This window comes from Teleopsis dalmanni, chromosome 2, assembly GCF_002237135.1.
Source record: "Teleopsis dalmanni isolate 2A chromosome 2, ASM223713v2, whole genome shotgun sequence".
Taxonomy (NCBI): Eukaryota; Metazoa; Arthropoda; class Insecta; order Diptera; family Diopsidae; genus Teleopsis; species Teleopsis dalmanni.
The window spans coordinates 180159828-180172012 of record NC_051847.1 but is presented as its reverse complement, the minus strand read 5'-3'; the positions used below and the strand labels follow the sequence as shown (position 1 = coordinate 180172012).

General features: G+C 29.2%; 3 protein-coding genes across 7 annotated transcripts; 1 reads left to right on the top strand and 2 right to left on the bottom strand.

The window, feature by feature from the left end:
• Positions 1-259: 259 nt before the first annotated feature.
• On the bottom strand, positions 260-4367 carry LOC119678843 (uncharacterized protein PFB0765w-like). Of its 5 annotated transcripts, none has more exons than XM_038090911.1 (5): positions 2821-4367; positions 2605-2754; positions 2337-2537; positions 569-844; positions 260-500 (listed from the first exon to the last, which is right to left on the bottom strand). In XM_038090911.1, exons 1-5 carry the CDS (start codon positions 4328-4330, stop codon positions 280-282), a joined length of 2358 nt encoding a protein of 785 aa, XP_037946839.1. In that variant the 5' UTR covers positions 4331-4367; the 3' UTR covers positions 260-279. The 5 variants fall into 5 exon arrangements, with proteins under 5 accessions (XP_037946839.1, XP_037946840.1, XP_037946838.1 ...); XM_038090912.1 differs by having other exon boundaries at positions 2605-2751; XM_038090910.1 differs by having other exon boundaries at positions 2605-3414; positions 3466-4367.
• LOC119678844 (venom carboxylesterase-6-like) lies at positions 4366-6818 on the bottom strand. The gene is made up of 5 exons (XM_038090914.1): positions 5923-6818; positions 5591-5801; positions 5202-5522; positions 5014-5146; positions 4366-4591 (listed from the first exon to the last, which is right to left on the bottom strand). Exons 1-5 carry the CDS (start codon positions 6718-6720, stop codon positions 4423-4425), a joined length of 1632 nt encoding a protein of 543 aa, XP_037946842.1. The 5' UTR covers positions 6721-6818; the 3' UTR covers positions 4366-4422.
• A 1841-nt stretch (positions 6819-8659) lies between these two features.
• LOC119678845 (G2/mitotic-specific cyclin-B3-like) lies at positions 8660-10692 on the top strand. Its single transcript, XM_038090915.1, has one exon. It carries the CDS (start codon positions 8969-8971, stop codon positions 10571-10573), a length of 1605 nt encoding a protein of 534 aa, XP_037946843.1. The 5' UTR covers positions 8660-8968; the 3' UTR covers positions 10574-10692.
• The last annotated feature ends 1493 nt before the right edge of the window (positions 10693-12185 follow it).

The following is a 12185-nucleotide window of genomic DNA, read 5'->3' as shown; positions in this document are numbered from 1 at the left end:
TAGAGCTTGTGTTGGCAGACATTTGGGTCAAATGATGCAAATGATAGCTGCAGTAGAAAATTCTAGTCGACAATATCCAGGACAAATTTAGGTAAATTTAAGATGTGCATACAAATTGTAACAAAAAAATACATAATAAATTAGCATTACATATTTATTATAGTAACAAAATATGTGCCAATAAAATTAAATAATAATTTAAATTTATTCAATTAAACATTTCAAAAAATATATGAACTGAATATATAACAATATATAGATATTCAATATAAAATAGGTCTAACATTTTATGGGATTACATTTATCCTTTTTGGCATATTTGCTTTTGTCATATAGCATAGTCTTGAAACGTTCTTTGCGTTTTGCTTCCATTCTGTTACGCCGAAAAAAATCTCTTTTATGCTCTATTGATGTTGTAACGTCTTGACAATCTTTTGATGGAAAAATTATTGTCCAGCCACCAAATATTGTGTCAATACCGCCACAAGTACGACAAGAACCTTGAAAATGATAAAGCCAATAAAAATACTATACTAGAATTGATTCAATTTAATATTAATATAAATACCAATAAATGTCGCCATTATTCCAGAATGTGCAGACTTACTTTCAGTAAACATATAAAATGGTCCACCGTATTGATTCATGGTACTACCCATAAAAGACCATTCTGCATCTATGACACTATGATGTTTTGGTGGAACACGTTCGCTAACTACAATGTGCAAATCTTTATTTTCCTTTTCAGGTTCTCCCAATGTACGTGTCGTTTTTGTCAGTGATAATTCAAAATGTACACCCATTACATAGGAATTCCATGAGCCTGCTATATCACAAGGTGCTCCTGTAAGATGCATAATTGTATTAGTATTTGAGAGTACATTATGTAAATATAAACAAATACAATATTTATATATATGTATATATATATAAAATAAGTTATTACAAGTGTTTATGTTGTATTGTTTATGATTGGTTTAGTGTTTTTGTTATTAAAATAATTAATAGTTTTTAAAATATATTGTTCTTCCCGTTGCTCTATTGTTCTTTTCTGTTTTTGTAAAGAAGTTCCCGTTGAAACATTATAGCAAACAAGTTCCTAAATAAGTTTAAGTAATAAATAAATAATAAATAAATATAAGGTTAGATTCCATAGCATTTTGGTAAATCAATATTAACAAAAATAAAATCATTTTAGTGACAAAATTATATTAGAAATGTAAAACATTTAACTTTTGTTAAATATGAACAAAAAAAAAACGTAAAAACAGTCTTTTTTGCTTTTCTTTACATTCATAATTTTTAATAATTAAATTTAATGAAAAATGGCTTTTCTATTCTAAAAAAGTAGAATTCCATTGGCAATGTTTAGTAGACGCCCAAAAGAACAATAGAGTAATACGAAAGAACTAAAACATTCAGCAATATTTCAGTTGTTCTCTTCTTTTGTGTTCGTGAAGTTTACGGGAGTGTGATTAATTATATTTCAAGATTTCAAGGATTGTGATGTATTATTTTGCGTTATGATAGAGTATTAGAACATTTTTAATTTTTCTTGTTTCTTAAAATTTTTTAAGAGTAAGTAAAAGTTTCTACTAAATGATCAAAAAATGTATTAAATAAAATATATAATGCTTGATATATATATCACAGTGTAATTACACTAATCACAGTGTATATAAAGAACTTTAAAACGCAAAACCTAAGGTAAAATTGGATTGAGGAATATTTCCATATCTCTCTTACAGAGTTGTGTGCTTTAATAAATATTGTTGTTAATTTTTCACAATTAAACGTTTGTATCAGAGAATATCTCCTTTGGTTTATATATATATTTTGTAGGTTTTTACATGACAACTGCAAAATATAAGGTCTGTTCCACAAGCTACTCGTAGTAAATTTTCTCAGCAAATTTTCGATTAAATGAGAGTATTTCAGAAAGCGTAACATCCCTGTCGTAATTTGAAAATTTTATTTCAACTAAAATTTGTGTTGTGTGTGAATCAGCTGTTTTAGTTTGAATTTAAATTTTTGTATTGTTTATTTGCGCGGCACTGGTGTTCTCACCAGACTTCATGCAAAGCTGTTCCATGAAAATCTGTGTAAAGAGCGAAATTTGACACTTTATTTGTGTTACGCTCTCAGTTTGTACTTTACTTGTGTTTTAATTGAGTTTTACTACGAATAATTCGTGGAACAGACCTATAGCGTATTGCATTTATGCTATATACTGAGCAAAGATTAAACCACGAAGACTGAAGTAGTAAGTAATATACTGAATAATATTAATTGTTATAAATATGTTTTTATTTTAATTAAATTTTTTAATACTTTACCATCACAGGATAATGTTTTGTGTTCTATTTTTTTATTCTTTTCACATTGAATGCGCTCTAATTTACTTAATACTTTATCTAAAATATAGGATGCATCCCTGCATTCATCCTCTGAAGTAGGAGCGTCACATTTAGAGAGTTCATCCGCGGCTTTAGTGGTTTTAGAGCTACTATTTTTGGCTTTCCTTTGACTATTATTGACTACATAATACAACATCAATTTATTTGAAATTATTTTATAAATATTGAATAACATTTCAGTACTTACCTGACTTAGCTATATTTTTTTTAAGATCAGTATTAAATTTTGGATCTGTCTTTAAGTTTATCTGTGGGTCCATAGTAGCCGTAAGTTTTCGAGCTAAGTCCAATGTAGTCGTGTTCATTTCCCTCGCCACATTTTGCAAAAGGCTTCCTGCTTGAGACATAGTTGTTAAATCATTAGTATTTGTGGTTAACACTGCAGGAAATGCATCGTTAATACTTTGAATGATTCGAGTATCGCAGCGCTTCTGTACATTAACCAAATTATTGTTATTGTCCAAGATTCGACGTTTTTTAATGGACTTCTTTTTCTTTTGAGCGTTGATACTATTCAATTCCATCGATAAATCATTACGTTTTGCAATGATATCTTCTTTACTCCAAGACGAATCAATAGATTTTTTTGCATTCTGTTTAGATGACACGTACATATCATCACTGACTACATTGTGGCGTTTCTTAAAATCATCCCACCAGTTATCAATGCTGCTTAAAGTGTTTTTGATGTCTTCCTTTGAATTGTCTTTTAAAGGCGCACTCTGAGATACTTTTAGTTTGTTTTCTATAGTATTTCTCTGTTTTTTTAAACTAGAGTCAGTAAAACTTTTCTCAGATTTAATTTCTTTAGCCGATTCTTTACTATCTTTTACATTAGATTCGAGTTGCTTGGAGTTGAAATATCTGTCTGTATTCTCCTCCGAGCCTTTTTTTGTGTCGTACTTTCTTAATTTGTTTAAAATATTTTTCATCTCTTTATCCTGTTCTGCACGCCATTTACTTTTAGCAATTACATCGGAAGATTCATTAATTCCTTCTATAAATTTTTGTACATTAAAATCTTTTAAAATATCGTTTATCACCTTACGTTGTTTTGTGTATTCCGAAGGCTTGTTCTGCTTTGGTGCTTTGGTATTTTTACTATTTTCAACAAAATTTTTGTTGTTTACTCTCTTAATCAGTTCATTGACTTCGTTTTCATCCACATCTACATTAGTTTTGCCTGAATCTAAACTTTCGTTTGAGTTCTCGTCTACTTTTTTATTTTTATCTTGATCTGGACTTTCATTTGTACTATCCTTATCAACTGAGTTCTCTAATAGCTTTTTTGTATTGAAATCTTTAAGTATGTTTTGAACGTCTTCATCTTTATCTTTTTCAGAAGAAGTTTTCTGGGAAGATTTCGATTTTCGAATATGAGATACTTCACTAGTTTTCTTATTATCTGATCTCACCTTATCTGCATTTCTTTCTGATTTTACTTTGGCTTTGTCTTTATTATGGATTTCAGTTGATTTCTTTTTTTTATCAGCTTCATGAAGATGCATAATGTAGTCTTCGTAAATACTTTGCTTCATAGGAGAAGCCTTCTTTTTTTTAATTGGATCTGTTTTTTGCTTAAGTTCTTCTTTGGGGTTAAGTTCAAATCGTTTTTTAATCTTATCAATAGTTTTGTGAAATTCCGCTTTAAGAGTAGGAATAATCGCAGAACGTTTTTGATCTTTATCGTACTCCATTGGATAATTATGTGCAAGCAGTGACGGATCCTTAAATGTCAACTCGCTTTGTATTTGATCCAGACGCTTTTTGAACACATCGTAGAGATGACCGTTGTAACCGTTTTCTTCGGATTCTTCAAAACTTTTTGTTTTGATTCCAGAAGCAATTAAAAAATAAGCCGAAAATAAAAGCAAAACTAGAAATATTTGTGAGTAAAAGACATTACTAACCATTTCATTTTGTAAGAATATTTTTTAATATTGATAGAAACTTTTATTTTATTTTTCTATTTAGACATTTAAAACTTTTGATGTATTTTAAAAACTTATTCAATTATAGGAAATAATTCATCCCAAATTTTATACCGGTCTTGATATATACCACCGGTTTTTGTTACAAGCTCTGTTCCAATATCCAAATACTCCTTTTGTTTTGCAGTATATGGAGTCCAATTTAAATTTTTCAAAAATTGATCTTCGTGGTTGTTAGGATCACTAAAAAAGAAAGGAATTAGTTAATACATCTGAAATACAAGCATACTAAGTCAGAAGAAAAAATGACAATAATATTTTTAAATCAAATACATCGTATTTAAATTTTTGTATAAAATATCGAGCAAACAACTAAATATATATTTTCTTTGCAGTCTATTATTATAAGTATTTCTGAGAACACAACACCGAAGAGAAACACACGCATTTCTTAGGATCACCATGCTAAATTTTAATAAGTTCGCTTAGGGTGTTTATTAAACCGATTTTTTTATTACTTGAATATCGCGATTCAAAAGTAGTATATCTATACGTATAAACGTAGTATATATATATAGTATAGTATAACGCACGAATAAAGTAAAATTTTCTATTATAATTATATATTTACATAACAATATAATAATTGAATTATCTGAATTTACCCTTTTTTAGCGAATTCTGTCCACATTCTTGTCAAACGTTCAATTGTGTCGTTTTCCACATCAGTTTCTTTAAACATGGGTGTTAAACCTGGTACATGTAAAAGATACAAAAGTTCATCATGATGTACAGGACCTAAAAATGTCATTAGCTATAGTATAAAATCTGAAAATAATGGAAAAGAGCATACCGTAAGTTTGGTTTTGTGCATCCCGAAATATACTATAACGTCCTTTATATGTAAAGATGTATGTGTAAACGGGTACAAAGCGTGATACCAATGTCAAAAAGCGGTGGTACCCAAATCCGATAACAGCATCACTAAAAAGTTTTCCAAAGTCTTTGAGAGAGTCAGGAAAACGTAAAGTTTCATTTCTTAAATATTTCGAACGTAATGTTTTACTGATTTCCATAGATTTTGGCGTGCCTCGTTCGTACAGGAAAGCAATCGGTGCATATTTTTCAAAATTATCATTATAATATTGAGTTAATGTGGCATTGATTAAAGTGACTAAATTAATCAAAAAAAAAAAAAAAATTGATTAATACCTGTATAAATATAAGATTCACTTTACTAACAATACGCTGTATACATGAATTCCAATTCAGTAATCCCTGTTATTAGAGGAACTTTATAAATATTTCCACTTAGCATTGTTTTGTATGGATCTTCAATTAAATAGCGCTCTTGTCCGAAATCTTTTTCTATTACTGGTTTCCAATTTAGAATTGGCTGTCCATTGAAATCGAACATATCATCCATTGAATTTACAAAATCCAACATTGGCTTCTAAAAATTTATTTTGTTTAATTGGTTGTATTTAAATTCATTGCTAAATTATATGGTGCCAATAACAATATTAATTGAAGAGCAAATTTATTAGGTCTGTCTTCAAATTTTTCCTACTCACTTGTTTCAAACAATCCGTTAGTTCCTTTACTGAATTTGTTGTACAATTCAAAAGCTGTGCTTGTCTGTTTGCTAAATCAATTCCATAGTATTCATAATTTAACTGCGATAGTGGTGATGCACTCATTGCTATGCCGCGATGAAATAAACCTTTTGCCATTGGAGATAACATGTGGAGACCAATACTTAGGCTACCAGCACTATAACCAAATAAGGTCACTGAATTTGGATCGCCACCAAAATTTTTTATATGACTCTGTATCCAACGTAAAGCCATCACTTGATCCTTTAAGCCAGCATTACCGGGCGCATCCTCATTACCGGTAGCTAAAAATCCCAACGTACCTAAACGATAATTCATTGTTACAAAAACAATGTCGCGATCCATTAAATTTTGGGGACCCGCAAAATTTTTACTTTGACCGGATACAGCATAAAATCCACCCGGATGCAAGTATACAACCACTGGCTTAGAAGCATTTAAATCTCTGGTGTATACGTTTAAGCGAAGACAATCTTCTGATAAATCTGATTTATCTTCATTTTTTTGTGGACACATTGGTCCGTCAATTGTTGCATCAAAAATAACTGGAGACCATGGTTCTACAGGCAATGGATTTTTAAACCGAAGATGTGCAACAGGCGGCTGAGCATACCGTATGCCACGAAAAGCAAAAAAGCTTTTACCTAAACGCGATTCAAGAGTTGTGCCTTGTATTTGCCCCAAATCTGTTGAAACTTCTATTGACTCTGAAGACACATACTTTATTAAAAAAATAATATATATAAAAATTAACATTTTTATTGATAATTTTTGCAGTTTATGTATTCGCTGAAAGTTTAAGTTTGACTGAAGAAATTCACATTAAATATGGCCTTTTATAACATTTGAGTAAATTTATTCTTAAAAAGTGCTGGGAATTTCCCGGTAAATAAGAGTTTACATTTATTTTAGTATGCACAGATATGAGTACCTCACCATATAAATAACTAATAAAAATAAAATTTATAAATCACAAAACAAAAATATTTAATAAAAAATCTGAATTTTGTAATAATTTTTTAATTACATTGAACTTATTTTAAAAGCAAACGGCTTAATTACGAATTACAGTCTTGGCACTGTTTGGTTTAGCTGCCGTAGAAGCAAAATTGTACTTATCTCACGGTGAAGGCGTGTTAAGGGGCAGCTATAAATTTAGTCAATAAAAAAGTAAAAAGACACTACTATTAATTATTTATTATACGGTATTTATATAAATGTATTTACTAAAAAAGTTTTTAATGAATCTGTTGCCACTAAATCTAGAGTAAAAAAAATATGTCGGTGACTGTACCTACAGTACTTCATAGTGATTTTAGATTGAAAAAATGAATTTTATAAGATTTACTTATTAATGTACTTTTCGAGTACTGGATTCATTCGCTTATTTCTATAGTGTTGAATGCATTTTACGATTTTCCACTTCCATCAAGCTCTTTATCTCCTCCGTTATCTTAGTCATTATAGACCATCTCAGTTTTTATCTATTTTAGATATTTCAGTTTGTTGAATTGTCAGTTTGTTGAATTGTCACTGTAGACTTATGGGTTAATGATAATGTGTAAATAATTTGATTTATCACATTTTGTAATTCATTTTATTATTTTTGTTATACTTTCCAATAGTATACACCAGGGCTGCCTAAAAAATAGTCCGCAGATCACATGTGATCTGCGGTTACTGTTTGTACGGCCCACGGCATGTTTTTAATCTATTACAATTACGAAAATTTTCTTTTGGTGTGATGGTAAGCCTACATTATTTTATTTTTATGGTATACCAAATAAATGAATTAAAATTGATAAATTAATAAAACTAAATTTAACATTATAACCGCGTTTTTATTTTTGTCGAAAAGAATTATGAACGTATGTTCATAATTGTTTTAGCGGCCATTTAATCTGTACAGTGATTTGTAGTGACCCGCGACCGCATCAGGTCTGTACAGCCCTGGTATACACTGTTATAGAAAATGCTGTTCTATAGAAATCAGTTGAGCTGTACAACATCAATTTTGGAAAAAAGTCTTCTCTTCGAAGTATACATTTTAAAATAACAACTATCAGCTAGCAGGAAACTTAAAAGTAGTTTTTTTATGTGAATTTTTCTAACATTGATTTAAAAGTCTAAATCTAGCGCGAAGGACCTAATAGTCTATGCCCCTATTCGTAGTTATCTTTAAAATTAATTTTAATGTTAGCTTACAAATAAATAAATAAAAGTCTGCTTTTAAATAGATTTTAAGACTCACGAAAACATAGCCATCGTTACTGATAATACCTTTTAAAATATTAAATACTAAAGTATAAGAAAGTATGTTGCTTGTAAATCAGGCTACCTATTGGTTACCATTGGATGTGACCAATAACGATACACGTCTGTAAAGGCTGATTAACGAAATAAGTAAACTTATTATATTATATGCAACAATAAGACTTAAAAAACATATATATTATTTTCTAAATTTATTGGTTCATCTAATAAATTCCGAAGAAATTTATTATATATGCGACCTATTCGGAATTATCAAAGATTAGCTGTACACTAGAAAACCATAATATTCGAACAATACTATGCACGTTTAATAAAACAGCAACAGTAAACAGTTAGTTTTAAAATAGTAAAAAGTAAAATAGCAAATACTTTAAAAATTTAATACTCACTATTTAATAATTAAACGAATTGAAAAGAATATGTCAAATACAACTCTGCCTAATGCAGCAACTAACTTCACAGATCGCGGCGAACGGACGCTTGTATCTTTGTGCTGTAAACGCCGTTAAGACGCAAAGCTGCGACATTAGTCCAGGTGTTTTCAAATTTGATTAGAATTTTGTTTTATTTTGAATTTTTTAAATTATCTAATATCAAAAATATATTTTTATATTTTTGATATATATATATACATTTAACAGAAGTAATCGACTCACAATTTAAATATTTCGAAAAATATAAATTAGTTTAAATAAAACTGCAGCGAAAAGGACCAAACAAGAAATCTAAAATGGCGCCAACAAAGAGTACCCGTGCAATTCCCAAACAAGCATCTGCCATACCTAGTGACGAGCATGTCTTACCTATGATTCGAAAAGGTCTACCCAGACGGACAGCCCAAAATATAGTAGATCAAAATATGGACATGGCCCAGACGCGTGGTAAGCGAAAGGCTGACAATAGCCCAGTAAAAAATGAAAAAGTGAAGCGTTCAGCGTTGGGGAATCTCACGAATAACGTAAAAATGATGACCATGACCAGCACACTGCATCCGGAGGAGGATGCTAAGCAGCAAATCACATTAAAAAAGAAAGACAACCAAATCGGCCAACATGAACAAATATTAAAAGTTCTTGAAACCGTTGGTGGTAATATATTAAATCGGCATACACAACATAAAATTACAACAAGAGCGTCTGCAAAAAGTTTATTAATTGAGGAGACAAATAAAATTATGACATCGGCACCAATAAAACTTAAAAAAAATGGTCCTGTTGAACCACTTGCTCCAATTGCACCTAACATACCAATGCCGATCAAAGTACAAAATAAACCTACACGTCGTATTTCCAATGAATTTAATAAGACTGAAGAGAGCTTATACATGTCCGCCCTTGAAGACATATCCAGTTCGGAATCCGTACGCTTTTCAGGAAATTTTGATGCTGCCAAAAGACGTTCAGCATTAATGCAATGTAAACCTGAGGAAAACCTTAATGGTCTACCAAAAGATGTTGAAGACTTCGATAAATTAAATTGGGATGATCCTTTTGCAGTATCACATTACACAATGGACATTTTCAATTACCTAAAGGAACGTGAAGAAAAATTTCCAATTACAGATTATATGGTAAAGCAAGTAAATCTGTCGAAATGGATGCGTTCTTTATTAATTGACTGGATGGTTGAAGTACAGGAGACGTTTGAATTAAACCATGAGACGCTCTATTTAGCTGTTAAGATAGTTGATCTCTATTTGTGTCGTGTTGTAATTAGCAAGGATAAGTTACAATTGTTAGGAGCCGCTGCACTTTTTATAGCTTGCAAGTACGACGAACGTACACCTCCATTAGTGGACGATTTTCTCTATATATGTGATGGTGCATACAAACACAATGAACTTATAAAAATGGAAATGAATGCGCTCAAAACAATTGACTACGATATAGGCATTCCTTTGTCATATCGTTTCCTACGTCGATATGCTCGTTGTGCCAAAATACAAATGCCCACATTAACGCTTGCACGTTACATATTAGAGTCAGCGTTAATGGACTATGAAACAATAACATTTAGTGATTCGCAAATGGCAGCAGCAACTTTGTTTATGGCTTTGCGCATGACTGGTGAAAAGAAAGCATGGACTTCGACTCTTGAATATTACAGTGGATATAAATTAGAAGAGTTTGCTGAAATTGTAGTAGTTCTAAATGCTGGATTACACCGGAAACCAAAAGCTACAATAAAGACAATAAGAAGCAAGTATTCTCACAAAATATTCCACGAAGTCGCCAAAGTTCCACTAATGACCACTGCAAAATTATTCGAAGATAATTTAGACTTTAATAGTAGTTTTAATTTGGATAACTTAAGCAGTTTCCCGGATTCTAGTTAAAATTATATTTTGTTAATGTTTTTATGTATTTGTTGTTTTGTGTTGTGCAAAAATTTTCTATGTAACAAACATATTTTCATATTATCAATGTAATTACCATTGTCATTACCATTTATAACAATTTATTATTACAACAAATTTATTACATTTATATTTTGTATACTAAGAGTCAATATTATATTTAAATCATTAATTGTGCTTTTAGTTTTTACATATATATATTGTTTAATATAAAGTGATGAAGATATGCGCATACAACATATTTAAAAACAAGAACTAGAACTGAAGAATTTTTAAATTTATTAAATACGCTTTTTTATATACCCAAATGAAATGAAAAGAACCATGTGTTTAGTAAATTAAGATTTAATATATTTTAAAATAAAAGCATTTTGAACATTATAAATTATTTATAATTTAGAAATCGGATAAAATGTGAAAGAATTATTCGAATTATATTATTTTGTTATATGTATTATTAAATAATTTGTCATTTGACTTTTACATATTTTGTTTATGAAATTAGATTATTTTTTAAACTTTTATTTGTTAACATACTTAAGTTTATTATTAGATCGTAAATGTTTTGTTTACTAATTTTGTCACTTATATTATTTAGTTTTATATTTGTTTTTTGACAATATTTGATTTGTTTTATGTTATATTTTTTTTGTTTTAAAACTTTTTGATTATGTAAAAATAAACTTGGACTTAATAATTTTTATGAAAAAAATTTTAGTGAACGAATTATTATTTTATTTGTATTTCGTTTTTCAATTGTATATTTTATATGTCTAGATTTGTATGATAAAATCGCTATTGTTTGAAAGCATTAAAGTGTATAAATACAGTATAACTGGTAAGGAGCTGTAATTGTATTAAGTTAGCAGGGATATGTTATGAAAACTATGGTAAAAGTTCTAAATCGAAATAGTACTTTTTGTGATACTCAAAATGTTTTCAAAATTTTGATTTATAATTACTGCAAACTGCAACGATTAAAATATTGTGCGTAAAACAAAATACTATGATGTATCTTTAACTTCCTTTGTTGTATATTGAGTGTTTATAATTCAAGCATTATTTATATTTATATCGATCCTATTACATATTGAGATCCTATTGAAATAAATTGCCAATTGTAATATATCTATAAAAATCATGTATTATATGTCTGCTACTTATTAAATATGTTGTCATTTGTTATTAATTATTAATTATATTGTAGTTGCTTGAGCATTTTAGTTGGATGTTTGTAATAAATGAAATAATATGTGGGTACCATTATTATAAGACATATTTTTTAAATATTATAGTCATTCTGGCGATTATTGGGAAATAAAGTAATGTTATTTCTAAATTTTTCTTACTAGAAAATTCTTGTAGTAACGTTTTGTTCTTATTTTATTATTTAGATATAAATTTTGCTTTAATGATTGTTTTAGTCGCTTAATTTAGTACGAATGCATGATTCAAGTAGCATTTAAAAATTACAGTATGGAATAGGTTTTAACCGCTAAATTTTGGAAACATAAGGTTGAATGTTTATGTATAGTGTTTCATATATAGTTTAATTGAAATATATAACATTCTAACAGGGCAAAATGCAATT

What these genes read in the sequence shown, in the direction of transcription:
- LOC119678843 (XM_038090908.1), bottom strand. Translation starts at nt 4,330, where the DNA reads ATGGTTAGTAATGTCTTTTACTCACAAATATTTCTAGTTTTGCTTTTA. An exon ending in CAAAACATTATCCTGTGATG is followed by an intron (nt 845 to 2,336) that starts GTAAAGTATTAA and finishes TGCATCTTACAG; the next exon opens with GAGCACCTTGTGATATAGCA. An exon ending in AATAATGGCGACATTTATTG is followed by an intron (nt 501 to 568) that starts GTATTTATATTA and finishes ATCATTTTCAAG; the next exon opens with GTTCTTGTCGTACTTGTGGC.
- LOC119678844 (XM_038090914.1), bottom strand. Translation starts at nt 6,720, where the DNA reads ATGTTAATTTTTATATATATTATTTTTTTAATAAAGTATGTGTCTTCA. An exon ending in TGCACAAAACCAAACTTACG is followed by an intron (nt 5,147 to 5,201) that starts GTATGCTCTTTT and finishes TGACATTTTTAG; the next exon opens with GTCCTGTACATCATGATGAA. An exon ending in ACAGAATTCGCTAAAAAAGG is followed by an intron (nt 4,592 to 5,013) that starts GTAAATTCAGAT and finishes TTTCTTTTTTAG; the next exon opens with TGATCCTAACAACCACGAAG.
- LOC119678845 (XM_038090915.1), top strand. Translation starts at nt 8,969, where the DNA reads ATGGCGCCAACAAAGAGTACCCGTGCAATTCCCAAACAAGCATCTGCC.